The sequence below is a fragment of the Sinohyriopsis cumingii genome, chromosome 13 (genome assembly GCF_028554795.1).
Source record: "Sinohyriopsis cumingii isolate HCF-2022 chromosome 13, ASM2855479v2, whole genome shotgun sequence".
In the NCBI taxonomy this organism is placed as follows: Eukaryota; Metazoa; Mollusca; class Bivalvia; order Unionida; family Unionidae; genus Sinohyriopsis; species Sinohyriopsis cumingii.
In genome coordinates this window covers 62,444,728-62,472,192 of record NC_142973.1, presented here as the reverse complement: position 1 = coordinate 62,472,192, position 27,465 = coordinate 62,444,728, and the positions used below count along the sequence as shown (strand labels likewise).

At 32.8% G+C, this 27,465-nt stretch overlaps 1 protein-coding gene across 1 annotated transcript; it reads right to left on the bottom strand.

The window, feature by feature from the left end:
• Positions 1-30: 30 nt before the first annotated feature.
• Positions 31-26,808, bottom strand: LOC149785698 (radial spoke head 14 homolog). Its single transcript, XM_089979561.1, has 10 exons — positions 26,632-26,808; positions 24,980-25,106; positions 24,164-24,256; positions 22,010-22,144; positions 21,408-21,484; positions 19,403-19,551; positions 11,094-11,210; positions 8,605-8,716; positions 4,297-4,359; positions 31-1,239 (listed from the first exon to the last, which is right to left on the bottom strand). Exons 1-10 carry the CDS (start codon positions 26,722-26,724, stop codon positions 1,156-1,158), a joined length of 1,050 nt encoding a protein of 349 aa, XP_089835687.1. The 5' UTR covers positions 26,725-26,808; the 3' UTR covers positions 31-1,155.
• Positions 26,809-27,465: the final 657 nt, after the last annotated feature.

Sequence of the window (27,465 nt, the reverse complement as noted above, 5' to 3'; positions counted from 1 at the left end):
GACAACAATAGTATATGATGCAGACTTGAGAACATTGATTTAAGATTTAATTTTTTTTTTAAAACAAAATAATGGTTTTGTCAACTAATAATATAACATGTAATTTGTTATCACAGAAAAGAATGTTCTGTTGTAAGTCTTTTGTACCTTGTCAAAATCACTTTTGTCTGAATTTATTTTGTCCTTGATGAAAGTTAGAGCTGACAATCACAACTGTATACTATTGTGAATTCACTATTCTTCAGAAGATATCAGTCTTCATAGATTTTGTGGTTGCATTTAACCACAAACTGAACAATGCAACAATGGTTCTTTTATGAAAAAACTATGATGCTGCCCCAATCAATAAAATATATTAACAACAAAAATGTTCTTTTCTGGTGATAAACCATGAAGATTTATAGCCATACAAATAAATGACTTCAAAGTATTGCAAAAGAATAGTGCAAAAACATTCAATAGAAATATGGCATGTTATGAAATATTTTCTTTATGAACAGTCAGTATCTTATTTGCAATAGTTTTCCTACTCTTTGTTTGAACTAAATCATTGCATTACTATACTTTGATCATATCTTCAATTTTTAAATATGAACTCTATTATTCTATAAATGGCATGTTGTTATTTTAAAAAATTGTTTCTTTTGTAGCCTTTACAGTACATTTAAAAAATGTAGAGTTCAGAGACAAAATCATGTAGAAAACATTAGGAAAGAGGCTTATTCATTTAATATTGACATTTAGATTGTAGTGACCATTTTTTCTAAATAACAGTACTTTATTATAGTCCATTTTCATATGGAAACAAAAGTTCTGATAGAAATAAATAGTATATTCTTCATCATTCTGAATTGTTATGGTCAGTAAGAAATATACCGGTATTACTATATGCAGCACATAGTCAATATCTATTTTATCTACTTAAAAGTCTGGGCCTCTTTGTAGTCAAAGTTGAAATGAAATTTGAAAATTCAAAGAATGATCCACTGGTATTCAAAATACACTTTGTGAATTTCAGAATGATAGTTCTTCAGTTTTTTTCTTCTCTAGGACACCTGCACATGAGAAGATGCATTAAAATACCAGAAGATGCATCAAAATGTCCAGTTCATCACAATTTGATAGTATCTCATAAGATAAACAAAGGAGCAGCAATCAGGGTTTCCATTCAATGACTCTGACTGCAATTTCTGCAGCTCTGGCTACTGCAGGGATTGAATCTTTGGTCCTTTGCTTTATCTGAAAAATAAAAAATAAATATTTTTCTTCAAATAGTTGTCATCCCCTGTAGACAAGTCTACACAGTGATCGCCTTCTTTAGGGGGTACTCTCAAAAGTGGCCATCCCCTTATCAGAGAACACCTTATTGGACAATAAAATAGTATCATATACCTTTTGGTTCCAATCATGAGTGTACACCCTTTTTCTAAGACCAGCTTTTTTGTACAGGTGTGGCTTTTTAATGGGAAATCTGAAGAATCAATGTTATCTTATAGAACCCACAATATTCAAGTTTTTAAAGGAATATCTCACATAAAACTCAAAAGTGTACATCAATGTCGTCATGTAGGCACCTTTATGAATCTTAAATAAAATAACTGATGCCCTAAAATTTAATACTAATGTAGTTTTAGCAAAGTCCTTTAATTGCTGATGAAATAGTGATCTGCACCTTAGTTATCATTACAAAACCTTAAGAAAAAAAAGTGTATTAATCACTGTGAACTTTTACAATAGCAGATGGCACTAAACATGTGGAAAAATAATTCTGAATCATTACTCAATAGTACAAAAGGGTTATGTTCTTTCTGCATACAAATCCACTTACAGTTTTACTGGATTAATCTCATTGTCTGAGACTGAATGTGCCACATCTAAGTGAAGGGAGAGGTAAATGTCCAGGAAGATCTTTAATTTATAACATGTAGATCATTTTAAATTTTCTGACAGTAGACTACATTTGTTTTTAATTTTATTTAATTGTATCTTTGTACCTAAATTTGTTCCAGATGATGTCACAGAAGTTACAACTATCCTGCTATTGAAAAGCAAAATTGGAAACCTGGCCTGCAAAAAGAATTATAGACCTTTAGCGCTCGCTACAGCTATTTTGAAAACATTTTTAAAGTATTGTACAACAGTGATGTCAAGCCCCAATTTCTGATAACAAACTTTTGAAGAAAAAACACTCAACAGACCTATGCCTCTGCACCAATGAAGAAACTTTCAACTATTGTTTAGAACATGCTAGCTCCATGTTGGAATGTTTTTTTGATGTTAGCAAGGTATTTAACAGGACCAGTCAAACATTACTCCACACTCGAATAACCATCTATACAGTTTATATCTTAGTTAATTGGTGTGGACAAAAGTTGAACTATGTTCATTGGGGAAGTGCAGTATCTAGTTCCTTCCATTTAACCAACAGTGTGAGGCAGGGAGGTATTCTTTCACCTTTGTTATTTAATGTATACATAGATGACAGATGATCTAAATCATAAGTTGGCTCAATGTCACATGGGTCTATATCTGACACCAAAATAATCCATTTCTTCAAAATTTTAGTTTTGCTGATGATATGTCATTAAGGAAACTATTAAAGATATGTGAACATTACGCACTTGAGAAATATGCACATAATGGTACACATGTTTTTTTCAGCAAAAGTTTTGATGAGACATTACAGATTTGTATGTTTATGTAAATTTAGAAATTGTTCTTTGAATATAAAAATTATATTTTTCAACATTATTGATGTACAAGGTAATGCACACTTGTGGACAGACTTTTTAGTGAATGTATATAAAGAAATAATTGGTTATAAAATTATATTTCATTTACTTTTCAGCTTTCCACTATAATTTTGTTTAGTTTTGAAGAATTAATGAGAAAGTATGTTCTAATGATGACATTATTCAACTGTTTCTTGAAATTTCTGTGAAACTATGATATTCATTTTAATGTTTGGATACCAAACAGATGAAACAAATTTCTGTTGAAATGTCTTACCTAATTTTGCTCTTAGTTAAAACAGATATTCACTAGTTGTATACGTGTCTCTATATTTGTAGACAAAGACCTATACAGTTTTATGTTTAAAATACATCTGTATTTCAATCTAAATGTAAAGACCAAGCAATATCAACATAAGCTATATGTGATCAATGCACTTGTACAGGGAGCTGTTCTCAGAGGGTGCTAAATTGGTGAAGAAAATGGGCACAAAAATCAGACAAAGTCACTAAAATGAAACAAAATCATTGTTATTTCTTCACATGAAAATCTATTTATTTGGTCATAATAAAATCATTGTTATTTCTTCCCATGAAAATCTTTTTATTTGGTCATAATAAAATCATTGTTATTTCTTCCCATGAAAATCTTTTTATTTGGTCATAATAAAATCATTGTTATTTCTTCCCATGAAAATCTATTTATTTGGTCATAATAAAATCATTGTTATTTCTTCACATGAAAATCTATTTATTTGGTCATAACTTACATCAGAAATTCTTACAAGCTATCTTATCAGTAAATATTTTAATCATGGGGTGTGTGTGCCAAATGTCTATTAAATTCTTGCAATTGTAAGCCATATTTCAAGGTAATGTTATTGAAAATAAAGAACTAGATTCTGAATCTGAGTTCAAAGTTCACACTTGATATATATTTATAACTATGGTTTTGATTTCAGTTACAGTCAAAGAGGTATACCCTTCCAGTTTTCTGGAAAAAACTTCTCCAAATTACTGACAGCTACACATGTTTATAACATGAGAAATGACTTGTTTTGAGCACTTAAATTTATATTCAATTTGAGTAAGACATATGATTTATAGAACAATTTGGTAAACATGGAAATTTCTCTACAAATCAGCCATTTTTTTGCAAGTCAATGTGGTTAATTTTCTGTAAGGCATTGTTGGTAAAACTGGTACAGTGTTGGAGTTTCACTAGTTCATCCCAAATATCAAGGAAAATATTTGCAAATGAGAACTCAATGCTGGTTATACCCATAACACCCTGCCAATAATTACCTACAGTGACCTGTAAAGCTAGAACTGAATTTGACTGGAATTTCCACTGTATTGGCTGTCATCTGCATCATGCTATTAACTGAAACTGAGTCATTTACCTTCTCCTACAGTATCAATGTTTGTAGTTATCATTTTAATTTGGTTAAGTATTTTTTCAGGAATACTAGAAGGATATAAACTCACTTGTCTCTGCTGAACTATTGTTTTGAGGAAATGTAGAAAACCAAGTCTTGGTTTTATGTGATTTTGTATTACTTACCTTCTCTACATGACTTAGTAAAATCTGTCTCCCTTCTGGTGCCTCAGAAAGGCAGGTCAGCACCTAGAGAATATAATTGTGTCTTTTAATGAATGAATAAGTTGGTGGAGAATAATGTATTTAAGAATTCTGTGAATAAGAGATCTTGATTTAAGAATACAAAAGGTAGGAAAGAACATGCAAATAAATGTAAATCAGCCACATTTGCATATTTTGCTAACATTTGTATTTTGGCAACCTCCAACAATCAGTAAGGGATCAAACGTATAAGTTTTGGGGGTGGGAGTAAAGTTTTAGCATTTTTTTTCAAACCAGGATATTTTTTCTTTTACCTCATGATTATTTATTGCAATTATTATAATGGATATAATTAGTTCCTTTTTCTACAAATCAGAGCAACAACAGTTTTGTCAAGCTATCTGGGGGTTGGAAATATTTATAAACAATCTCAGGTGCACCCCCAAAGAATATGAAATAGTTGGTCCCAAACTTTTTACTATGACTCTTGATCATAACTGTCAATAGTCATATCTCTGCTGCTGGAACAGACTAATGCTTTTTCCATACCACATACTTATTTTGAAATATTTAATTTTCATGGACCTGACATTATAGAGCTAAAAAAAATTAATATAAAAACTCACAATAGTGTAAACTACTATTTCAAAATAGTACAGATAATAATTACCATATTCCCCATATATAAGTCTATGTATTTATATGGTGGACAGCTTTCTGAGTTATGTGTGGGATTATTTATATAAAGACAGTTTGAATAGACTTTTATGAATGGGTTACCAAATTTCATTGATTTGTATCTGCCATCAACCATAAAATGTACATAGTCAATCGATAATGCACAATGACCCACCACCCCCACCCATCAAATGCACTGTAATGAATTTCAGTACCCATATAAAAAAGCTTTTGGGAAAAACTATAAAAATTGAGTTGGGTTGGGGTGTTGCTTTTCAAATTGACTCCATCTGTACAAGTAATTGTGGGTAATTTTCTGCAAGGTATTATAGGTAAACAGATATTAGGTTATCATTAGCAATTTTTTTTATTGATACTAGAGTTGAGCTGGTGAAAGTATAAGCTATGGAAATTGTCCACAGTGACTTGAAAAGACTGAGCCAATCTGTATAAGATTTTCCACTGCACAAGTTATCATGTTAAAATTTGTACTTCTAACTTAAATAGACACCAATTTACCTGTTCAAAGTAACTGAACTCACATGTCAAGGTTTGCAGGGAGGATCTGTCAGATCAGGGTCTAATTTGTTCATTCTACTTAATGCCTGTAAGCAAACAGCATATATTTGATCTGCCAGCAAACAGCATATATCTGATCTGCCAGCAAATAGCAGATCTGGGTCTTGACCACCCATAGAAAGGTGTGTGAATGCACTAAGATGAACTCAAGAAAAGTTTTGCAGGCTGCATCCATGATACAGCACATGCAAATTCTGACACCAAAAACGGGATTAACTCAGCTGTCCTAAGCAGTCCTTGCCAATGGATTAGCACGTATACATTTTGTTATTAAGTGATTATTTGGTAATTTTATATATATGTAATTCTGATAGAATTTACTATGCAACTGGTAATTATATATATATATATATATATATATATATATATATATATATATATATATATATATATATATATATATATATATATATATATATATATATATATATAGTGTGACCCTGCTATAACATGGTAGTTGGGAGCCATAGAACCCAACCACATTATAGACAGAACCGTGTTATAAGCAACCAGGTCAGTTAGCTGAAGAAAATTATGCATGTACCCAAAAATAAATCTGGGGTGGGGATGTAGGTAATAAATGCGGGTGGTAAAATACATGCTTCATTGGCACAATTACCATCTTAAATCGATGCATATTAAATGAGAAATACACCTGTAGTGAAAACTTAGAAGACATACATAATAGTTTACCTTATTTTAGAGAACCAAGAATTGGTACATTTACGTGAATACTGTTTATATATACATGTCTAATGTATAGCATGAATAGTATCAACACCACGTACTCACCTGTGAACCTCATCATATACATTGAATCCACAATACAAGTGATTCCATCAAAAAATATGCACACACACAGCTTTAAAATATTCAATAATTTTGTCACAGGTCATATTGGTCTGAATTCAGTGGGAAAATGTAACACAATCACGTAATGAATGACGAAGCACATTTACTTTTCAGTACGTCCCAAGTCGGTAAAAGTTAGTTTGCGTTTTAAGCCACCATTGGTAGCATTCGTAAGCATAAACTTTTTCCCTACAAAAAGAAAACTTTTAGACGGCACAGTTAACTTGTTCCAGTTACATTGGAAAATGCAAAAATCCATCAGATTCCATCACTTTCATTTAAGCCTGGTACTGACTTCCTTTGATGAAAAGTTCTTTGTTTTATTGAAAGATTGTAGTCGGCTTTCTTTGATGATGGGTGCATGCATTATTGAAGTCACTGCTAAAGGACAGCCTTGGAGAACCAAACAAATGCCCATTTCTTATTGTGGCAGCAACATCAAACAATTGTATTGCATGATTGACACCGATTTTTTTTCCTAGTATGTTTTCATAACAATCGGTGCTTCAAAGGTAATCTGTTTCCTTTGAAATTTCAGCAAACTATTTTATCTGGGTACATTTTTAAAAAGGAATTGGCCATCATTTGTACCATTCTAGTTACTGTCCCTCCATGCATTCGGAATAAACCAATAAATAAGATGTAGTTTTTATTTATTCTTTTAAATTTTTTTTTTTACATTTGTGGTAGCAGCGTGATGCTGTCTTTCACACATGCGTCTGAAAATTAACAAAGGGTCAACAGACGATAGAGACACAGGTGATCTGATTTGATGACAGGGATTATTACAGAAAATGTGAGTGGTCTGAAGGATTTAATTCTGAGTGAAAAGAAGAGGAATTTTACTTACCATCCTTTGTAAATATATCAAATACTAGCGAGCGGCCGAAAATCTGATGAAAGATAGATTACGAGATAATACCTCATCCGGTTGATCTCCGTTACCAGTAATGTCAACAACAAAAAAGCGGATATTTCACAACATACAGTACTCATGCTAGATGTCATGATAAGTGGATTATAATATAACAATGCACTGTTTAAATGGCTTGTAAATATGGACAAAGAATTTGTTTATGTAACAATAGATAAATTTCAGTGCATTTTATATCCAGTTTGCAGCTTCCTTTTCATGTGGCCTATGAATTTCTGCACTCCAAACCAATGGTTGTATATAAAAGTTTAAACAGCCAACAACGTCGCCAATAAAAAAAAAATTGCCACATGGTATGTTTTGCTAACAATAAGGAAAAACAATCCAAATTTGCGACATTGGCAAAGACCTACGCGATCCCAGAATAAACTTTTTATGCATTATTTTTCGTACTTTTAAAAAGAAAAAAACTACTTTTTCATGTACGAGAAAAATACATACAAAATTTCAGAAGCCACGCCATGATCGTCTTGTATTATTCATACGTGATCTCTTCCCCAAAATGATAATAAAGTTTTTATGTTTTTTTACTTTTAAGAAAGAATTTTTTTGTGTATAAGAAAAATACATGTATATGAAATTTCGGGAGCCACACCATGACCGCGTTCTATCCGAAATCATGTTATAATGGAGCACACTATAGCGGGGTCACACTATATATATATATATATATATATATATATATATATATATATATATATATATATATATATATATATATATATATATATATACACACACACATTATTTTTGTAAACCTGTTTATGTTTCATGTTATTTTGTGTAACAATTCATTTGTTTTTATAGTGTTTGTGAGATATTTTCATGTACTTTATGTTGTCGGTATACAAACTGTTCCCATGCCCTTATGTGTTAGCTTGATGTTGTAAAGCACTTTGAGCTTTTTAAAAGATTAAGTGCTCTATTAAGTCTCTCTCTCTCTCTCTCTCTCTCTCTCTCTCTCTCTCTCTATATATATATATATATATATGTATGTATGTATGTATGTATGTATACACACACACACACATTTTTAGCACTCACACAAATTTGTCTGCATAATCTGCATTGTTATGAACTGGTATGCATGACTAAGATCGTTTGCTGATCTCCCCAAATATAGTCATATTAAAAGTAGCAACTTTTAATTATCACCATCTACATTAGAAGACCATGACATGTATCACTGACTATTAATTTGTAGGTCATTTTTAATAAAATGGTTCTAGGAAAAAAATAAAACTTACCTTTAAGACATATGCTCTAACCTCGCTTGTGGGGTCATCAACTAGATCAACTAGTGGTTGGATGCCATCTGATTTTATTGCAGTGTATTTTCCTCTTGTTGTTATTGTAATTCTGTAAAAAGAAAAGGAAATGCTGAAAGTGCAGAGTAATTTAAATTTGAAATAACATTGATTTTCTTTCTTTAAATCCAACATTTAAGGTAGAATTTTGCTAAAATCATTTATATGTAAAACTTATTCACACTGAAATAAGTTAAAGACAGGACCAGAGAAAGTATGTCACAGTGAAAAAAATTTCTACATGTATGTGTCTGCGGTCACCAACCTATAATTTATCAATACTGGTATCTTTGTAATATGAGTCTATTGACTGGATTTCACATTGGATTCATTGGGATTTAGGTCTGGTTGAGATGTTATTGTAGCATTTTATCTTTTTCTCACATTCTAATTTTGGCACTTTTTTGCAGAGATATTTTCAATATCAACTACTAACAAATGAAAGAAATATTCATATGTGACTGTGCATGAAAAAAACCTACAACAACATCTGCTTATTTAGAACCATGCATGATATCATACTTAATGTAATAGAGGTACCAATATACTGACTGGATATTGTAAAGATAACACAAAGAAACATTTTATAAGGCTGTCAAACTTTGGTCAACTTACTGGTACTTTGAGAACCTACCACTTTTTACCATAATAAGATAAATATCTACTGATTCATTACATAATATTAAGAATTTTATTAAGATACAACTAAGACATGTATTTTTAATATGAAACCAAATTATATCCAAATTTACTAACATCTACTAAAAATCTGAGTCAGTTTCAACCAACTTGAGATGTAATAAGCAATGTCATGGTACCGACTATTACTGCTTTCACAGATGAAGAGCTTACAAATATGGTGATATTTTATGCATCAGGAAATTTGATGATTTCATCAGTTATTATGTACTTTTGAAAGAGTGACATATGTAAGGTGAAGTTGTTTGCATTTAAAACATGCACAATGGAGAGAATGTTGGCATACCTCTATGTTACATTAATGTAATGTAGATGATATTTCTTTGGATATTGTACTTTTGGAAATTGTACATGATTTAAACACACAGCTAACTAAAATGACTGCTCCCGTGTGCTAAAAAATCAGCCTGAATTAGTCTAAAGTACACTATCCATAGCAGCTATTAAAACAGGGAAAATGAATTTTGCCAGACTAGACAATACCAGCTTCTGAAAGTGCAATGAATGAATTACCCAATATATAAAATGTAAACAAAGTTATCAGCTCTTTTTTATACAATTTACCTCTGAAGTTCAGGAAGTGAAAATGACCAAGTAGAGCTAGCACTTTTTTGAAAGGTGCACATCTGGAGTAAGGCCAAACTGTATACTCTATTACCCATATTACACCCATCAATCATACACCAAAATAAAGGGAATTAAAGGTTCTCAAAAAACTGCTAGCTATGCTTGGTCATTTTCACTTCCTTGACTTCAAAGGTAAATTGTTAAAAAAAGAGCCAATAACTTTCTTTACATTTTATATATTCATTTTCCCTAGATAGTGTACTTCTGACTAATTCAGGCTGATTATTTTTTAGCACAAGGGAGCATAAATTTTAGGTAACTGTATGCTTAGATCATTTAGAAATTTCCACAAGTATAATATCCAATGAAATTTCAGCCACAGTACATGAAAGTAACATAGAAGTATATCAACATTCTCTCCATAGTGCATGTTGCAAATGTTAATAACTTCACCTTACACCCACCACTTTCTCAGAAGTTCATAATATCTGTAGAGTGCCCCCTATGACAGAAATAAAATGGTACATTAAAACATTAATATCTGCATGTATATTCAATCTCCTATTTATAATTCATATGAACATTCAAGGGTATTTAAGGACAATGTATGTTCCCCATCCCTTTCATAAAAATATATAGTAGATTATAAACTAGCCTTCTGCTAACTCATTGGCCTTAAAAACAGAATAATTCCAAATTTCCAGAAAAAGACCAGAACTCTTTTTCCTGAGGAGATTTTTTGCATTTAGAAAAACCGACTTCAACTCTAATGTGAAGCTTGTTAGCATTACAAAGCTGAACCTGCCAAATATTTTATAAGGAGAACACGTATATAAGCTCTTTATTTTTTAAACAGGGAAGGTATTTGATTGATGCAGGAAGAGTTTGTTTTATGAAATACTTCTACAAGATTTACTTAAAAAAAGAAGAAAAAAAATTCTGCAAACTTGCTTTGTACAGATCTATAACTACTGAGACAGAAACACAAAGTTCCATCAATAATCAGTCAAATTTAATGCTGAAATATAGCAGTAGTGGCTCTGAAATTTGACATGAGAGGAAGTATGATGGAGTTTAATGGACTTGGGGGTCTGGACGCTTACATACCTGTGCAAATTTTGGGAAGGGTGCATGCTGTCTCCACCCCACAAACTGAAACTTACGTCATTAAGGCTCCTGCAGCATTAGCCCTTACATCCGGACTTTCGTCCTTGAGCAGGCGGATAAGAGCTGGTATAGCCTCGACTTCTACTGCCTTATCCTTCCCCTCCAATGGAACACTGAGAAAATGAGAGAAGAAAATGCAATTCATCACTTACTAGTACTTGTAAAATGGACATTTTTCCGATGACTATAATAAACAGAGTTTGAGATAATAATAATAATAATAATAATAACCTGAGCCAGCAGAAATGGATGCATCACCTGGTGTCCACTCTCTACAATTTACCCTTTTAGGGCTTAAACACAAAGAACTTTGGTTGGAAAACCAAAATTTGGAGAAGAATGGTATTCAGGGTCCATAACATTTCTAACTGATGACATGGAATGTTAAAATCTAGGTCATCCATGGTCTCCTCAATGTAAAGGTGTATGATAACTTTGAAAGCAAAGTCAGGAGGACAGGCGATCATGGGCCATAACTTATCTATATGATGATAGAGTACATCTGAAATAAGGGGGTGCTCTACAGATATTACGAACTTCTGAGAGAGTGGTGGGTTTAAGGTGAAGTTGTTTACATTTGCAACATGCACAATGGAGAGAATGTTGGTATACCTCTATGTTACTTTCATCTAATGTGGCTGAAATTTCATTGGATATTGTACTTATGGAAACTGTACATGATCTAAGCACGCAGCTAACTAAAATTACTGCTCCCTTATGCTACAGAAGTCAACCTGGTGTAGTTTAAAGTACACTATCTTGAGCAGTTATTGAAATAGGGAAAATATAACCAGCTATACTGGTTAAAATAAGTGGGTACAAATATACAATTATATCAATAGATGGAACAGACTCTTTTTTTGACCCGATGTGCATTGGACAGCTGCTTTGTTCAAGTGCCAAGGCCAAGGTCAACTGCAACAGAATACCTGGTTATCCATAGCAACAAGTTTGGTCTGCTCCCTACATAGCTATAAAATAAATGTTTTATTACCAAATTAAATTAAGACTTACAGAAAAACAAAATACAAATTTAGCAAAAACAACTTTAATTGAACTCCATGTTAAAATTTTATACAGTTCATCATTTGGGTCAGATACATGAAGATGCAAGAACATTTAATATTCAGGTCAGATATAGGGAGATTTAACACCATTTGTCATTCAGGTTAAATACAGGGAGATCAACACCATCTGTCATTCTGGTCAGATACAGGAAGATTCAACACCATCTGTCATTTAGGTCAGATACAGGAAGATTCAACACCATGTGACATTCAGGACAGATACAGGGAGATTCAACACCATGCATCTGTCATTTTGGTCAAATATAGGGAGATTCAACACCATCTGTCATTCAGGTTAAATATAGGGAGATCAACACCATCTCTCATTCTGGTCAGATGCATGGAGATTCAACACCATCTGCCATTCAGGTCATATACAGGGATATTCAACATCACTGACATTCAGGTCAGATATAGCGAGATTCAACACACTTTGTCATTCTCGTTAGAAACACAAATTCAAAACAATGTAGCATTCTGGTCAGATACAGGAAAATTCAACACCATTTGTCATGCAAATCAGTTACAAAGTAATTCAGCACAATTTTTCATTTGGGGAAAATTCAGGGAGGTTCAACACCATTTGTTATTCAGATCAGATATAGTGAAATTCAGCACCATTTGTCATTCAGGTCAATGATTTTTGCTTAAATGAAAAATATTTCTCCTCACAATAGTTGTTAAAAATCTTTATAGACTGGTGTTCAGAGAATCCGGTTTTCCAGTAGATTCAGTAAACCTTTCTTGTCAATACTGGTAAACCTCTTGCTTTCACACATGGTTAGTGACCTCTTCCTGCTAGTAAACACAACATTTGGTATTATGGTACAATAAATTCCTGATTTACATGTATACTGCATTCCTGAGAAACCCCTCATATGTCAAATTCAAGCAATTTAAATCCATCAATGAACGGGGATTGTAACCTTCATCCAGGTCGAACACATCAGAATATGATGGTTCCTGCTTGGGAATGAATGCTGCGTGTTCATGTATATATGCGAATGACATGCATCTCAAGGTATATTTTTCTGCTTGGGTTTTAATATCCATTTGCATAAACCCAAGATGCGGGTAAGTCAAATATGCATAAATTGGGAGTTTACTGTAAATTTATTCATGAACAGTTTGAAATGCAAGTCATGTGTGCATTTTTGCAATGGGAAAAGGTAGGTAACTTTTCTTCACATGTAATTATTGCATGTGTTTTATGTTAAAATGAAAACAGATTTAAAAATCTCTGATTAAGATATATAAATTTACTACAAATAAAACATCTATTAGATTTGTGAAATATATCTGCATATAGTTTATCTATGATTTACATTTAAGGGGGGTCTCGAGTGGCTGAGTGGTCTAAAGCGCTCACCGTTACGGATCACTGCCATCTCACCTCTGTCTGCATGGGTTCGAGTCTCAGGTTCGGCTAATGTGGGTATGTGAGAAAGCTTGCCAGTAGCTTCTCATGGGTTGGTGGTCCTCTCCAGGGTTTTCCTGGGTTCTTCATCCACCATTAATACTGGCCACCATGTATAGCCTATCTTGTGCTGAAAAATGGTGTTAATCCCTACAACAACAACAACATATAATGTAGGTTATATGGTTTTCCGATTTCAGTACATTATATATAATACAATCCATTTTGTTTTGGTAGGAAATAATACAGTCATTATCTATCCCTTTAAGAAGTCTTTATTAGACAGTAACATCACAGTTTTATATGTAATCACTGTTTTTCTTCATCCAACCTACGACTGAAGATGTTAAATATTATTGGCCTGAGTAAAATTAAGTTTACAGCAGAGTCTTTATACAGCAAAAAATTGCGATTTGAATTTAAATCTGAAAAACACTTGTAAGAAACTTCAATGTGCTCTCATGGGCAGGCTGACCACATGTACAAATGTAATAGCCTTTTTTGTCATCTTTCTTACAATGATCATTGCCTTTAAATGGCATTATTTTCTGACTAATTTTTCTGTTCAAAATGTCTTAGTATCTTGAAAGTATCGCAAAGTGGAGGGACAAGTTCCAAAAAATAGTATGCAAATGATAGCTGTCTAGACTTTTCTGTATATTTTCATTGAATTCCCTAGTGTTTTCCTTATAAACAAATTTTATTTCTTTACTGTGGATACAAAGTAAGGAGGTTTTGCTAAATACATGTGGTCACCTGATGAATAAATAACAGCTATAAAACTGAACTAATCTGCTTCAAAAGGAAAAAGTTTCAAGAAACAAAATAATGTATACTAAAATTCATGCCATACAAGAAACATATAGATCCTTACACTCAGGGAAATATTGAATTCCAGTTTCAGTTCTTTATTCTTTATAATAAACTCGTGTATGGGTGTATGTGAGATGTGCAATTTTTAAAAGTGTAATTTTGTAGATTTCTTTCATCATTTCCATTATTTTAATTGATCATTTCCATTATTTTAATTGATCATTTCCATTATTTCAATTTCTCTTATGGATTTTTAAATCTTTACTGTTTTATGTACAATATGTAACATAGGGTATAACCTCTATAATGACTTTAATGTTTGGGACAGCGCAATTGCAAATGCCTTCCCCTTCTAATTGTGGGTGAGGAATGATATACCATATCTACCTGTGTATAACATGCAGCCAATTGTACTAAGTCTGTATTTTCAAAACTTTTTGTGCAAGAAATTCAGTATCAAGCTCAATTTCAGAAAATTTTACTTATTTTATTATTAAGTTTATGTCATAAAACATGCTGGATTTTCTTAACTTCATTTCTTTGTTTCATCAGCATTCAGAGTTGATGCAGATATAGTCTAAAGATGACACTGAAAATGTAGGGGTTTTCTTCTTGGGTGGGTGGGGTAAAACTGATTTTAATGATGCACTACTTACCAGTTGCTATTGCATAGCTTTACTTTCCAGTATAGAAATTACCGTTGATCATATGATAAAAATTCATCCTCCCATAAAGTGACTTCTTGGAAGACTCCAGAAGTCAGCCCTATGACCCTGCACATGCCCAGTAGTATATTTAAGGCTAAAGATCATTAAAGGTGCGTCAGTATGGGGTTGGAGGAGAGAATCTGGCAAAAGCAACGTATAAGTATTGCATCATTAAAATTAGTTTACCCCCCCAACCCCCCCCACACACATTTTAATATCACCAGTATGGTTAACTGTTGCTACTGTGTAGTTGAATTTTATTCTGCAAAACAGAAGAAAACCCCCAAAGAAGTACTCACCCTTACGATAGGAGTGTCCACTACTGCAAGTTGATATTCACTTGGGCTACTTTTTTGAGCCACAATAAAGGGCCTCCAAAAAAAAAAAAATACCCCTGAATTGGTACACCAAGGAAAGAAGGTAAAGGAGGAGATGATAGTGTGAGAATGCCAAAATGTACCACTGGGTCATGTCCTCTGATCACAAATAAGTTAGATGTGCCCATGAGGTAGTAACAGCATGAGCCTCATAGGCTTAAATCTTTGTCACTGAAAGATTCCTCTAGGTAAGGGACTGATAAGCACTCTTTATAGTTAATACAGTGCATAATGGAAGCTGAGATATGACCGTACCCTTACTAGGGTACAAAAGACACTTCCTACCCTTTCTTCTCCTTTCAGAGGCTGTCAAGTAGAAACACAAAGCCCAAATGGAGCATAAAAGCCATTCTTGATCATCAGATACAGCTGAGACTGGGTATGTATAGAGAGATGAGCAAGCAACAGAAGCTGCTTTGTTTTCCTAAATCCTGGTTGGCAAAGGAGAGAAACCAACCTATAGTTGCCATTGAACCACATAGAGTTTGGTTCTATGAATAGGGCATGAAGCTTGCTCCTACATCTCAAAAATACATAGAGAGCATGAAAACCATACTGAAGGTTAAGGTTCTTGAAAGGAGCTTCACTTAATGGTTTGAAGGGGAGGGAATTGTTAAAAACTACAAGATACACAACAGATTCCATCTAGGCTTTATGGAGCAGGACACTGGTATCTGTAACTCAAAATACCTGATCAGGTAGGCAATATGAGAATCCGAGTAGATGGTATACTTTACTGCCTACTGAGTCTCTAATTAATACAAACTGAAACAACAGCAACTGAAGTTTTAATCCAAAGATGTCAGCAAGACTTGATTAACTGAATATTGGACATGAAGGCAGCAAAATAAACCCCTAAAACAGCAAAGTAAAATGACCTGAAGAAGAGCCTTTAAAATTACCATAAAAAAGGTATGTTAACTCTAAACAAACAGCAGAAAATGCAAGCTGGTAATAAACAGAATAGGAATAATATTTATTCAAAGATCAGAACACAAAAATCAGTGAATAGAACTTAAATGGGAAAGGCACAACAAGTGGTTACCCTTACCTCCACATGGGTGGGTTAGTGGGGGGAGTGTGGGGGTGGTAAACCTGATGTCAAATTAAGAAAAAACATGACTAAAAATTTTTAAGAACACTCAAGATAGATTAATTCCACACACTGAAAAACAACTGGACAGAGGGTAAAATACACTAAAAAATGATGCACATAATAATGCCCAATTCATGCTCTAGCAAAACTAATTTTTCATACAGCACAAATTTTCCAACCATAAAAATGGCATAATCCAGAAAAGAGGTAACAACTACTGTGTCACAGGGGCTCAAATGAAATTAACAGTATCAGTCAACTGATACAGGGCTGGGGTACAGACCTGCACAAGTGTAACAGACCTATAGGTTTGAAACACCCAACCCTCTGTCCATTTAACAATACTCTTAATTTCATTTGTAACATGTCCATGTGTACTGTATCATACTGGGCAGGCTTATGGAATCTCCCCATAAGTCATCCTTTGGAAAGATGAATTCTTATCATATGGATGAGATAATTTTTTATTTTGGAAAGGTAAAGCTATGAAATTGCAATAGATAATCATAGTGTTGATATTAAATGTTGGGGTTTGGAGCTTATGCCTGAATTTCTTGTACAAAAAGTTTTTAAACTATAAGACCATAGTTTCTGTCACATGATGCAATGGCAGAGCAAGGTCTAAGCTGATTTTGAAGCAAACAGAGTAGACCTTAAGGGACATATCATGCTACTGAGGTGGGGGGAATGATTTTCTTTCCAACCAGAATATTTTCTTTTCTTCTCTTATGTCTCAAGATAATATTTACTAAGTAATATGACAGACAGAATTAATTTTTTCTTCTTCTAAAATTTAAAGGTGGATTTTTTTTTTCAAGCAATTTTGAGCTGAAATTTTGTTCCCCAAAACTCCCAGCTCACCCATTGAAAATTAAATGGTGATTCCTAATCTGTGGGCATGTTATGTAACAGTAGAACTGGGCTTATAATATTTAAAGATTGGCATGCAAAATACACAACAAACAATGTCAACCAGAAATGAAAATAGGCATGCCATTGAAAAGCAAGTAACTTGGGTACCAATAGTCTTTCAAAGCTTCTTTTGCTAACACCTCTTTCTGGTATTCATCACTTTTCAGATTCTCAACACATTGTAGCCAGTCTAACACCACCACTTTGTATTTTCTACAGGTTAGTACAAATAAAGCATGAACATATGGACAAAAAGACAACATTTAGCAGAAAATATTTTCTACTGATTGCAAAGTTATACATAAACAAAATGTCCATTGGTATTCATTGTATAAGATTATGCAAATGGTTTACAAGATAGTCTTAAATTTTTCATACCTTTTCATTTTTGTATACATCATAATCGATATGGTGTTTATGTTTTCCTATACTGTATGCTTAACTATTGTCAATTATTGTTTGTCCATGATTGTAAGTTGTAAATAACATGTTGCAATAACTATTTAGTTCAGAACATTCTAGAAACAGACTTGTTTATGTAGTAAGAGTTCATGGTTAGTCTTGCTTACATATATACTAGGTTTTTCCATCAGAAATCTTCACATTCTGTTACATTATAGGCCAGGTAAAAATATCTATAAATAGGGATATGACAAACAAATAATTTATTCTGGTTTAAAGATCAGTCTGTGTGAATCTTTACAGGTGTGTTGTAATTCAAGAAAAAACATTTTCTTAAATTATTCATTGTGTATAGGTCTTAAATTATGTAACAGAAATAAAGTGAAGCCAACAATTCTATGTAGAATCAACAAAATTTTTTTTTTCTATCTACAATACAAATTGAACATTTAAGAGACACAGTATTGTGAATTAAATCCCAAACAATATTAAATATCCTATCACAGGTCCAAAATACAGAATGTTTCAGGTGAATTCCAATGGTCTTCAGAATTCTAATATACCACAATGATGTAATCCAGAATAGTTCTTAATGAAATCACAATAATTCGAAAACAATGTGTTAATTCAAAGTCAATGAGCACTTAGTAATTCCACAGAATATTCATGTAAATAATTCATCTTCAATTGTATCTAAACACAACTGTAAACTCTTAAAAACAGGAATTAATTATTTGTTTATCAAATTCCTATCTATACACATTTTCACTTGACCTAACATACTATAATGAAGATTTCCAATGGAGAAACCTAGTCTAACTGTAAATGAGACTGACCTTGAACTCTTGTTTGTAAACAAGTCTGTTTCTAGAACTGAAAATTATGTCAACATGTTAAGTTACAATTTAAAATCATGGGCTAAAGTTAATCATGTAAACCTCATCAGCAAATGACCAGTATCTTAAAGTACATTCTATATTCATGAACAATAGGCACACACTTTAGATAAACATAACATTTAGAATTACTAAGTAATCATTTTTCAAATTGGAATTAAGACAAATACATGAAGATGAAAATATTTACTTTGAAAATTTATTTTTATGAATTCCTTAAATATGAATGTCCTAACCAAGTCCAAAAAACTGACTGAAATAATGATACAACCATGGAATATACACCCAAAACAATTAAGCTAACTTGACACTACTGGGATAAAAAGCTTTTGATGCTTTTAATATGTGCAAGTGTAATGATGTCTAACTAGTATTACAATGGCCTTATTGGGACCAACATATGTGTCCAGTGCACAGAGGAAGCCATGCTACAGAGGGGACAGTTTCCAGTTCAGGGAATTCTAACTGTAACAGTAATTATCATCAAACATTATATTCTGGACAAAATACTCACTATGATACACAATACTCAAGAAAAAGCTTTTGTTTATGATGCAGAAGTAAAGAAATTCAAATGCTAGAGCTACATGACCCATTCACACATCATTGTGACATTACCTTAAGTCCATAATATCTCTGGCAGTCTTTGCTCTAATGACAGGAGATGAGTGTTGCAAAAGCTCTGTGAAGACCTCCATGGCCCCTGATTTCAAGGCCTTATCTGTGTCCACCCTCAGACAGAAGTGAAGGGTATCCAGGATTAGCTCCTGAAGAAAGAACAAGAGTATCAAGAATGGCACATTATATGCCCAATCCATGTTCAGCTAAATTTTTCTCCACTGAGATCACTTTTCTTTAATAAGCTTTATCCTTACACCGTGTGCAAGCCATCCACAAAGTTTGATCCACATCTGTAATACAGAATTAATGTTATTGTGGGGAAACCACATGTCTTGTTTCAGTCACAGAAACCTTGACCTTGGATCTTTTGACCTTAAAATCAATATGGGTTACTCCATATGCAAGCCATCCACTAAGTTTGATTTCTAGAGATGATGGAGAACTCAAGTTATTATACAGAAACCATTTTTATTCTTTCCGCCACAATGACCTGGATTTTTTTAAAAACCCCAAATCAATAGGATTTTTCCTACAATGAGTGCAAGCTATCCATATAGATTGGTAATTGTAGATGATGGAAAACTTGGGTTGTTGTGCAGCAGCCAGTTTGTCTCTCTTTCAGTCACAGTAAACTTCAAAATTGAGCTATTGATCCCAAAATGGATATGATTCTTCCTTAACCCATGTGCACACAGAATTTGCTAACTGTAGATGGAGAGAATCTGAATTATTAGCAGAAACCATTCTTCTTCCTTCAGTAACATTGACCTTCACCTTTGAGCTTTTGGCTCCAAAATTAATACAACTCTTCCACACAAAAATTGTGCAAGCCAGCCACAAAGTTTGGTAGCTGTCAATAGTGGACAACTTAAGTTATTGTGCAGAAATGAAACCTGTAACAGGCAGATTGACATGTTGATTGGAAACACCATAACATAATATGCTCTGCCTTATGATGGTTGGATAAAATGTAATTGTCTTTAACTCATATATTTGACAAATAAAAGAAATTCTTGTTAAATTCTTCTCATGCTTAAGGTTCACAATACTGATTACTTTCGTATGCATTTGAAGACAGCTAGAGGATTAGCAGCAAGGGCCTAGATAATGTTGGTGGTGACACACTTGCTTTTCCATCAGAGTAGTCTTGAGTTTGAGACCCCTGTTCTGACAAGTTTAAGGGAAAGTGATCATCCAGCAAATGTTTGTGGTTTTCTCATGGTTTTTAAATACAGTAAAAGCTTGAAGAGTAAAGTGGTAACACATTCTTTAAACCACACTTCTTGAGCTTGATTCAGTGTTCAAACAAGCAAATGGGTAATTAATCATCCATTAAAGGTTTATGGGTAAGTAATCATCCAGTAAAGGTTTATGGGTAAGTAATCATCCAGTAAAGATTTATGGGTAAGTAATCATCCATTAAAGGTTTATGGGTAAGTAATCATCCAGTAAAGGTTTATGGGTAAGTAATCATCCAGTAAAGATTTATGGGTAAGTAATCATCCAGTAAAGGTTTATGGGTAAGTAATCATCCATTAAAGGTTTATGGGTAAGTAATCATCCAGTAAACATTTATGGGTAAGTAATCATCCAGTAAAGGTTTATGGTTTCCATTTGATTTGCAAGTTTTCCTCTTCCATAAGACCATTTCTACATTTACCTGAACCGATGAGGGGACTGAATATCAGTTGTGAGGACTTGTTGCACAGTCCATACAAATCAATTAAAATTTAATTAAATGAAAGAATACCATTGAACACTAGCAACAAGCTGTGATAACACAAAAAACCTATTCTTTCCAGTTTTTCAGTTTCACAATGATTGAAAGGCATACAGTTTATTACTTTGTTGTGAAAAAATGCAAATGAAGTTACTCTCATTTTCTATTTAAAAAAGCAATGATGCATGAAAAATATATATGATATCACAATGAATTTAATGCCGTTAGTAAATCAGAAATGATTAACAGCTGCTGATGAATGTATATATTAATTGTTCTTACCTTAATTTCGTCTACTTCTTCCTTTAGTTTCTTTACTAATATTGGCACCAATTCTGCTGTAACTATGCCCTCAGCACCTAAATCCATTAACACAACTTATAACCATGAGAAGGTAGCTTTTGTGTGTCTGTGTCATTTGAGATTATTGAAAAAGAGGTAAAGCTTCTAATTTTGTTGAATTTTAAAATCAATAAAAAAATATCTGTAAGTATTTGATAAACTTTTTGGTTTTCTAATAATCTCTGCACCCCATCAAAAGGGACATAACTCTGGGAGAACAAATCTGAGTGGGATAAAAGAACTATGTTCACATGATATTGATACAATCTACTAATTAAAAACATATTCTATAGAAAGATGCAAGAGTAGTTATGCACAAGAATTTTGGGACATACATATGTTGTACATGGATGTATTTATAGAATGAGTAGATATGACTAATGATATATACTATTCCTATATTCAATGTTTGAACATTAAACAAGAGTCAACATGAGATGATGTATCACTCCAATTGTCAAAAGGTGTCTCAATGCAACTTGCTTGATAGGTGTACCAAGTAATTGTTCCACTTGTACAAAGAAACAGTAAAGGTTGTTTACCTTGTGGAGTCTCTGACAGCATCTCTATAGCCATATGTGAATTTTTCCTGGCAATGTCTTCTCTATCATCAAATAATTTTGAAATAACTGGAATTATTCCATGCTCCAAGAAAGCATTTCGACCAATTGCATGACCTAAGGAAAAGCAAGAATTACATGGAATTAGAGGGTTCATTTTTTGGGGGAGAAATTAGATGAAAATCATCTGAATAAATAACAAAAGATAAAAAGTATCACATTAATGTCAAGATTCAAACAGCTACCAAAAAAGTATTCATGTATACTTTCACTTCAGTGAATATTATTTTGAATCAAACAAGTCTAACCTCCACCCACCCACCCAACATTCCACAAAAGTAAACAGATCACCAGTATAAAATAATTATATGACCTTTCTCATGGCAATTAAATGAAGAGGGAAGTATGTTGGGATGTGGTTGCCCAGAAGTTTAATGGTCCCTGATACTAAAATCTCATGTTGAAATTCTAACTGCTGACCAGGGGTCACGCCCTGTGAAACTTAAACAACAGTATATAAATAGCAATTTGTTTGAGAATAGAATTGGTGATCTGAATGTTTTAACTGTTGTGTGTACATTATTTTCTTTATAAAATCAGTTTTATGCCATAAATGAACCTGTAATGGGGAAATAATGGCAGACATCACTGTGTATGGGAAGTACCACTTTATGAGATTGTCTGTTTTTGTAAACCATAGAGCAAAAATATATTCATGAAAATATTCAATTCATGGAAAGCAAAGTCTAAATATTATGTTAATGAAGATTTAGCTTTAAAATGAAGCTATAAAGTGAGTGGTTACATTAAGAAAACCCATCTTTCTAAAAATAGATGCACATGTTGGCTGTGTTGATTTGGATGGAAAGAAGGGTTTATTTTGTTAATACTGTATACTGACTTTAATGTTTCAGTGTGCTGTCTATGAATAATTACCATAATGTTTTATCACAACGATAAAATTAGGACAAACAGTATGATATTAAGAAACATGTTCATTTGGTTTCATGTTCATGGTACAGGGGTTGTTTCAAACAAGTTTAGAAATCTTTTCAAGTACTATTTTATAGTGAACACTCAGAAAGAGAAAAAATCTTGATTAAGGGTAGTTGGTTTTATTTATTAACTTTCAATTATAATACTGCAGTCTAGTTACTCAATTAAACTTCATTACAATATATATTTTCTATCATTTTCTTTTTAAAATCATATGGCCAAAATACACTGTATATAAATATAATTTTAAAACACATACCAAATATGCTTATAATATACGCACAACTCTGAAAATTTTCTACATGAAAATAAAGTGTTGCTTAAAAACCAATATTAAAAGTAAATATGCATCATGTGAAATAAAGGGCATAATTTAAATAAGAAAACACATGCATATGCATGCATGCACGTACACACACACATGATGTTTCTTGCTTTGGTCCCACTTCTCCCTGTTCAGTTCTCACATCTCTCTTTTCTGACAAAAAGGAGAAATCACTTCTCCCTAAAATTCAAGTCTAGCTTAACCTCCAGACTGCTTAGTGGTGTAACTACTGTGGTAGCAGGAATAGCTATGATGTGGGTCCCAGCCATCTTGAGGGCCTGGCCCCTGGCCCAACCAGGGAAAAAATAAAGTGACAGTAAGGGGATGGGGGTGACCCATACAAAAAGTTTGCTATGGGGCCTGTGGTGAGACACTTATGCTACTGGGTCTGCTGTATGATTTTTCATTAGCACTGTTTACATGGATGATGCCAAAAAGTGTGTTACAGCATTCTGTAGTCTTTGAAAAGAGTAGGTCCCATTTATTTACTAGTTACTCTAGGTATCTTATACACCAGCCTTCAAAGGTGTAGTGAGAAATTCTGCTCCCCCCTCCAACAAGAAAACTTGATTCTGGGGCTTCCTCTCAATAATAAAAAGTTGTTTAATGGGAACTTTGGGTCCCTGCTGAGCCTGAACGCAGTTGCTGTGGTTGCTTGGGTAGTTGCAATGCCACTGTTGGTCTACATTCCTCAGAGAGTGAAGGCATGATAAAAAATGCTGAAGAAAGATGTCTTGAAATTTTGGTACCAAAAAGAATACATACACGAATCAAAAGGTCCAAGTAATAGGAATGATAATTGGCATTGTACAAACCTGCGATTACAAAGAGACATTCTGTTGACTTTTGTCTCACAGTAATATCTGGATCAGACAACAGTTTCTTCAAGCTCTCTGCTATACCTATATCTGAAACAGAAGAATTTAACATGAACAGAACCCCTGACAATCAGTTATATGTTATGCTGGCTCAAGGAAATTGTGCGACTAAAATCTTACACATTTCTTTCGTTAAATCCATGAGACAGTCTGAAAGTGATATAATTTAATTTCATTCAGCACCTGTGAAATCTTAAGATCAATCTGTAGTCTTGCACTGATATCAAAGTAAATAAATACCTCACCCCTCCTTGCTTGGGTTTAAGTAATAAAATTAAACGGCTATTAGAATCAAGGTTGATTTAGACTAAACAAAGTACTACTTTTTGTTCACCATGTGCTGTGATAATATACTCGTGAAATAGAAAAATCTATGGTAAAAAGAAGTAGGTTAAGCTTCATTGTACACTCGTATGGAAATACACTCAGAACAAGGAAAAATTTATAAAAAGATATATGGTTAGCTCAAAGATGTACTTCTGGGATGTGAAAAACAATCCTCTTATAACAGGTACCAACTTCAAAGGCTTTTTATGATTTCTACAATAATTTTATCAGGGACTATGACACTCTCACAAAAACCAGACCTCCACAGTTTTACATAGGGCTGTGGAGATCTGATTATTATCAGGTTAGAACTCTAACAAAGTCGTTCTATAAGGCAGGATACTGCCTAATAGAGGTGCTTTAGTACAATTTACTACCTTAGAGAGTTGCAGATTTCGGACAATCTTGCCATAATGTCATACTCACCATCTTCTGAGGGTTCCATATCAACCCTGAAGGCCTCTGCAATATGCTCTGGATCATGAAGGTGATCACATAATGCCATGACGGCCCTCTGCCTCACCAGTAGGGTCTTATCATTCAGTTCTCGTTTCTGAAGATGGAAGAAATAGGACTCTGAATTTTATTAAAAAATCTAGTTATGGAAAAGTAATATATATATATATATATATCAATCAAGGATGTAGCAGTCAAGCCATAATACAATTTTCTATTCACTTTGTTAAAATTCTGGATTTATGTGTTGTTTTGGGATATCTTGCCAATGAATATTATCAAAATGGTAAATTATGAAATGGTAAATAGAATGGCAATAAGAAAATGCATGAAACAGTTTCTATATAGTTACTGTAAGAAAGTGAGCTGGTCCTCTCTATGAGATGTATCTATTTTTCTTTTGGTATTTGTTTTTTTTCCTGGTTCAAATATTGTTAAGGTTCAATATTTTAATCTATTTTTATTACATATTATCCTTATTATGGTTATTTTATTCTCCCTGCAATTTCTTTTACCTGTTAGTATGACCTTTCATTTAAATATGCAAACATCCATTTATCTGTGCAACAAAAATATAAATCATATACATAAAATTCAAATTTTCTTATAAAATTTATAACTTCACCATTTAAAATAAACAAAAAATTATGACAAAATACGATTAGTATTTAAAAATAAAAACACAAAACAGGCATTTTTTCTTCATTGGTAAGAACTTTCTTATTATGCTTATCAAATGTGAAATGGAAAGATAAAATAAATCAGCCCTGCCAGTATTTAAAAGACTTTTATATTTGTTCCATTATATATTTTATACATTGCCTTTGTTTTATTATGGTTGCTCAATATGGGGTAATTGTATTGCTACTAATTTTAATCAAATATCTAAAAGCATGTAGCATATTCACACTGAAAAATATTGAAAAAACCAAAACACACATGTATTAGTTATATAACAGAGTAGATGGATTTAATATGAGTGAATAAATTGAAAATAAAATCAAAGAAGTATGGTTGTGTGAAAAATATACTATACTTATTCTAACAGATGTAGGTGGGTGGGTGCAATTTCCAACAAGGGGGTGGGGCAATGAATACGTACAGCACTCTTTGACTGAAAATATTTGTAATTTGTTTTGATTCTTCTAATAGTCATTATATTACTTGTGTACTGTTTAAATTATCTGGACATACCATAATGGAAATACATACATCTGAAAGCCTCAATAAGGTAGGAAAAAAGGAAAGGGCATGGTCATTTAATAGAAGGGGTGCTTCTATTAGAATAATTACAGTTGGTACTGATATGCATACTTTATATTACAGTAAGTTTAGATATTGAGTTTAATGAATACATTTAATTACTCCATTCATAACTGATCTCGTAAGCTTTAATACACAATGATATTATCAATAATAATGGTAACATAATTTAAAACAAAATAAAAACATAGTTTATAATACAATACTTTTGTGGTAATTAGGTATCAAAACTACATTTAATTAATATATTTTTAATTAATCCTCCTCTTCTTGATGGGCAAACTTATTCGGTGTGATTATGTGTGTGTGTGTGTGTGTGTGTGTGTGTGTGTGTGAGAGAGAGAGAGAGAGAGACTTACCAATCTTGGCAAAGCACGAGACCCATAGGCTAATGGCGTTTTTGTGGGATCAATGTGTGGAGGATATTTTGCAGATATTACTGTCAACGCCATAATTACACTATATTTGTATCAAATACCCAACATATCACTTATTTTGATGAACGAAAATCCAATAGCGCTTGTGTTTCCACGGAGATGACGCATGCGCTTAACATTTAGACAGAGCTAGTCTTTAAAGGACGGTTTAATTCGTAACTTTTGTGACATATTCCTAGCATAACGAAAACGAAAATTGAGATATTTGCAAGTGTGTATTATGTTTCTAAAACTAGTTTTACTTTTATTTTCTATGAAATACCTTTCTCTTTTGTTGAGTAAAATTCAGACGATAAAATATTTTCGTATCAAGCAAGCGGTACAGTAGGCCTACATCTGCACTGTTTGAAAGCTCTTTTCTTGGTATATTTAGCACATGAAAGAAAGATGAATGTTTTTCTTCGTATTTAAAATGTATGGTAGATGCCTCGATATAATTATTACGTTTAAAGATTTAAATATAATGCACAAACAAGTATAAATGTGAAGAGTTATGGACATTGTTCTAGGGTGTCATTTGATTGTCAGCATTTCCACACAAAAAACGACAAAAAGCTTCAAAAATGAATGTGTAAACCCGATTGTTTCATCTTTATTCTTCCATTTAATATCACCTTGAGCTTTAGAGTTTGTATAATAATTTTATAGATTGGAAGATTACTCAATTATTTTCAAGGTATAATTGTTTAAATTGACTTAAAGGCCTGTTTCCTCAGATTATAAACGGAGAGAGGGTCAAAATTGTTTTTGTTCATA